Source organism: Beta vulgaris, chromosome 2 (genome assembly GCF_026745355.1).
Source record: "Beta vulgaris subsp. vulgaris cultivar EL10 chromosome 2, EL10.2, whole genome shotgun sequence".
Taxonomy (NCBI): domain Eukaryota; kingdom Viridiplantae; phylum Streptophyta; class Magnoliopsida; order Caryophyllales; family Amaranthaceae; genus Beta; species Beta vulgaris.
In genome coordinates, this window is record NC_079203.1 from 51,594,390 (window position 1) to 51,599,340 (window position 4,951).

Below are 4,951 nucleotides of genomic sequence, written 5' to 3' on the forward strand. Positions count from 1 at the left end.
AAAAATAACAAATTAAAATATGGATCCTCTTTTAACTATACTACGATATTACTCAAAATCACGTCTATTTTTCTCCCCCGATCCGAGTTGCATTTACCCCACGCTTCTTTAGAGTAATAACAATAATAATAATAATAATAATAATAATAATAATAATAATAATAATAATAATAACAAATAATAATAATAATAATAATAATAATAATAATAATAATAATAATAATAATAATAATAATAATAATAATAATAATAATAATAATAATAATCTAGCTGGGGTTAGAATTACAAAGAACAAACTTAAGAATGGTTATACGTGGCTTGATGCTTCTTTATTTTCATGAAAAGGTTGTACTATAGCGTATAAATCTTTAATTACGACGAAGCTAAACAAATAAACAATGTCTTCACAATGAAATACTTTAAAAACAAAGAAAACAACTCACATCTGGTCGAAGTTCACGCTCAAGAGGTAATTAATACTACTCTAAAGTTTAAGCAAATATTCTAAAGTAAAATGCATAGAATACAAGATTGCTAGTATAGCAACAAACGTACAACATGTAATTTTGTTGTAACTTCTCAATTTAACACCACTATGAGACTTGACAACCTCCAAAAAATCAACATTATTTCTCAAGATGAACAATTAATAACAGTACTCATATACATGTTTGAAGTATAAGATATAAGAATTTAATAAACTTATTATCTGGCTTTTGGATCCATGATTTCAGAGAATACTGAAGCAGACTTATCAATAGGATAATCTGATGAATGACTTGCACTACTTTTACTGTCCAATAACCTGTTTTCAAGGGAACCAACTACATTACTACTCCTGGAAAGATCATCCCCTGATACGTATGAATCATAATTTAATATATGTTCATGAATATCTATGCTTGTCGGTATGGAATCTTCGAAATCAGCACCATCAGTGTTGTTCTTCTCAGCAGCTTCTTGAAGTTGTAAGGCAAACTCTAAGCCCCAAACTATGTCTCCCATTGGCGGACGTTCGCTCCCACGATCTCGTACACACATACTAGCTATCTCTCCAAACTTTCTTAGACATTCGGGAGAAATCTGGCCAGTTAAATCAGGATCCACAATGGTATTGAGGGTGCCACTTTTGTAGCGAGTCGTGGCCCATCTTGCCAAGTTTGCTTGTTCTCTAGGAAGGTTAGGCTTCACAACTGCACGAGCACATAGAACTTCAAACAACACCACTCCAAAAGAGTACACATCGGACTTCTCTGTTAATTGGCGACGTTGATAGTATTCTGGATCTAAATACCCGACACTGCCTTTAACAGCAGTGCTTATGTGGGTAATACCCGCCCCATCTAGGTCGGGTCCTACCTTGGATAGACCAAAGTCCGAGACTTTGGCCGTCCACTTATCATCGAGGAGAATGTTGGTAGACTTTACATCTCGATGGATGATCACTTGCTTTGCACCCGCATGTAGATAATGTAAACCACGAGCTGATCCTACACAGATCTTGAGTCGTTCCTTCCATGATAATGATATGTTGTTAGTGTGATCATTTGTGCTAGGATTATTGTACAACAAATGATCTCGAAGCGTGCCACGTGACATGTACTCGTAAACCAAGATCATTTCACCTTGGTCCTCACAATAGCCGATCAAGGACACCAAGTTTACATGGCGTAGTCTAGATAACATCTCGATCTCAGTTTGAAACTCGTGGGTACCTTGTTTTGATGTAGAGTTAAGACGTTTAATAGCCACTGTGGTGGTTTCACCCTCTATTGAACCCATGTAGACCGTTCCAAACCCACCTCTACCTACGATCAACTTCTCATCGAAATCACATGTTGCAACCCTGATTTGGGCTAGCGAGAAGCGGCGACAAAGATCAGACGGCAGGGACGAATTCCTAGTGCTCGGAGTGGAGCTCGAGTATGATGGAGGTTGGACCCACTTGTCCTTATTTGAGGTGCTTGTGGCCATGGATTTCTTCTTAAGAGCCTCCGCGGCTGCCTTCTTTTTATAGACAATAAGGCAAGCAATTATGACAAGGAAAGCCAAAACAAGTGTACCTCCGATTGCGCCTACAACAATTGGAAGGGCATGGTGTTTTCGGCTTGTATTTTGAGTCGACGAAGGGGGAGGAACAACAATTGAGGGTTGGTTAGGTACAACAAGATTTCCATTCGATTGATTCAACTTCAATATTTCCAGACCATTTAGCAATACATCGTCCAGACTGCAAGTAAATTTTTTAATTAAGATGATATAAAAATCATGATAAATATACCATCTCTAGTTATAGTTTATCAAATATTATAAAAAATAACAGTTTACAAATACACATCAAGATTAACTATTTTACAAATACACATTAAGATTAACTAAATAGCAATTTCAATTATACTCCCTCCGTTTCCTAAATATATTCCCTCTTTCCGTTTAAGTGCGTTTGCAAAAGATCTTCCCTCTTTTACTTTATTCCTTATTTGAAATTTTTTTTCTCCTTTTTACCCTCTCACGTCTCTATCATATGGTCCACCAGGCCATTACATTATTAATTCAATTTTACTCTTTTCTCTCTCCTACTTTAACCCTTTTTTATTTGTTTATTTATCTTAACCTCTTTCTCTCTCCTACTTTACCCACCCCACACCCCACACAAATGGATCCTCCTTGGTATCTGTAGGAACAGTAACAAGGAAAATCTTTAGGAAACGGAGGGAGTAACATTCATATATTAATGGTTAAATACGGTCAAAGTTATTGTTACCTAAATAAGCTAAAAAGTTCCCCCACCTAAAAAATAATAATCTAAAAAGTTGAGATAATTTCATTGTATTTTTTTTAATTGATTTTGTTTTTGATACTATTCATCAACTAATTTTATCAAACTATTATTATATAAGAGAAAACCCGTAATCAAACGGGTCTTGTTAGATTCATCTCCATGCAATAATTTCAAATATCAATTTTTAAAAATTTTACTTATACGAAAATAGAAATATTGACGTTCAAAAAAGCGTTTTAACAAACATGAAAAATTTGATGATGCAATTATATAAAAAGGATACATGAAACTATTAATTAAGGTTTGGAGGAAGTATAAAAGAGTGACTATCTTAGAGTGACATTTTATTAAATTTGTATCAATGTATATATTTTTATAATATCAAATTTTACGAATTGGAATTAAATATAAGCGAGATAATAGAGTTGTTAAAAAGGGATCGAGATATACTTACGCATGGGTTAGAGAAGATGAATCAAGAGGATGGAGGGAAATCGATAAAGGAACTTTGGTGCCATCACTTTGACCATACAAGCTTACAACATAATCTTGGAATACTGCAATCCCCAATCCTCCGGTAAGCTTCCACACATCAACCACACCTCCCGATTCATTATTCATGTACACAACAAACGCCCTTTGTTGAATTCCAGTGACGTTCACACTTAGCTCGCAGAAATGGAGCCTTACCAAATAATCAAACCCTGGATCAACGTCGAAATTCCATGTTAAGTTTCTGCTTACGGATTTAGGAGAATCCAAACCTATAAACCTTAAAGTAGCATAAACCTGAGGTGGCGCTGTATAGCTTGGCACGAGGGTGTACTCTATAACAGACATATTTCCACCCATTGTCGGAAAATATATATTTTTACCGTAGAAAGTAGCGATGTATGTATCGTCCGGCTCCCAAATTCGGCCCAGCTCTCCTGAGTCTGGAGCTGTAGGCCCTCCAACGTTAATCCGATAAACAGTTTGGAACGCAGCTTGTTGGAGGGAGTACTCATTATTAGAGATGAAAGTAGGGCGTGGCAATCGTGTGGCATTAAAATAAAGGCCTTCGGGCACAGCAATGATCTCGATGCCATTGACGAAAGCATAGCAGGTATTTGTGCTAGTACAATTTGTAGGAGGGGAGAAGGTTAGGTTGAGTGGTTTATCGTTTTCCACGGGAACATGGAACTCGTACACTTCATATCCTGTGGTGGAATTTTGGTTGTTGAGGAAGGCGCTAAAGTTGTTAAGAAGAGTAAAGCCGTTAGCTTCAACAGATACGAAGAATTGGGAGGCGACGATGGTGGTGTTATACGTGTAGGAGGCAGTTGTGGTGAAGTGAAGTCGGATGAATTTAGGGCCCGGTGAGACCGGGAATGAGTATGTGACCGCGGACTCAAATATTCGGGCCCGTGTGTAAGGATCCTCGTCTCCTAGACCGCTGACGGAAGAGGAGATTTTGTTAAAATCTGGCGGAGTGAAGGCTGGATTGTCGTCACTCTGCCATGATTTGTTTCCATCCTCGGAGGAGGGCAAGGTGGACTTAGGAAGGCCACATGCGATGAAGTAGTCGGTATCACTCGTTAAGGCGGATGAAGATAGGGAAAGAATAAGTACAAGGAAAAAAGGAAGCATTTTGAGGAAAGTAAGAAAAAGAAAATAAGTGTTAGTTGTGTACTTGTGTGTGTTTGTTTTAGATAATGTTAGGATAGGACATAGGAGGAGTACGTTTATTTGTGAGGCTGATGAGGTTCACCAAGATTATGATATTTTTGAGATCGAGAGAGGAAGCTGCCGCTTGCCTTATTCAACTAGCTAGTAAGTCTTGGTCCAATAGGTAGGATGTGCTGCTCTCTTCTTTACTCTGATAGTCTGATTGATTGGTTATATAATCTATCCACCCCTTCTAAAAGTAGGAATTCTCTACTATTCACTTGACAATGAATTGGGTGATTATAAAAACTTGAAGTTTACTGTAGATAATAAATGGGCAATCTGAGCCCTTCATCTGCAAACTGATCTCAGCAGTTGAGATTCTCCTCTCCTTTGTGTCTATCTTCTCTCCCCTCTTTCTATGCCTTCCTAACCCCTTTTTCTTAACAATTGATGTGTGTTGGTATTCAATAAGAAACAAAAAGTTGCATGATGTAGATTAAATTTTTTGTTTCCTTCTTT

The 4,951-nt window shown here is 37.2% G+C and overlaps 1 protein-coding gene across 1 annotated transcript; it reads right to left on the bottom strand.

Annotated features, from left to right (window-relative positions):
- Positions 1–598: 598 nt before the first annotated feature.
- LOC109133521 (putative receptor-like protein kinase At5g39000) lies at positions 599–4,504 on the bottom strand. The gene is made up of 2 exons (XM_010695716.4): positions 3,237–4,504; positions 599–2,230 (listed from the first exon to the last, which is right to left on the bottom strand). The coding sequence occupies exons 1-2, from the start codon at positions 4,409–4,411 to the stop codon at positions 706–708; spliced, it is 2,700 nt and encodes an 899-aa protein (XP_010694018.2). The 5' UTR covers positions 4,412–4,504; the 3' UTR covers positions 599–705.
- Positions 4,505–4,951: the final 447 nt, after the last annotated feature.

Excerpts from the sequence above, each read along its gene's own strand:
- LOC109133521 (XM_010695716.4), bottom strand. The coding sequence starts at position 4,411 with ATGCTTCCTTTTTTCCTTGTACTTATTCTTTCCCTATCTTCATCCGCC. Across the intron at positions 2,231-3,236 it reads TCATCTTCTCTAACCCATGC|TCTGGACGATGTATTGCTAA; the intron begins GTAAGTATATCT and ends ATTTACTTGCAG.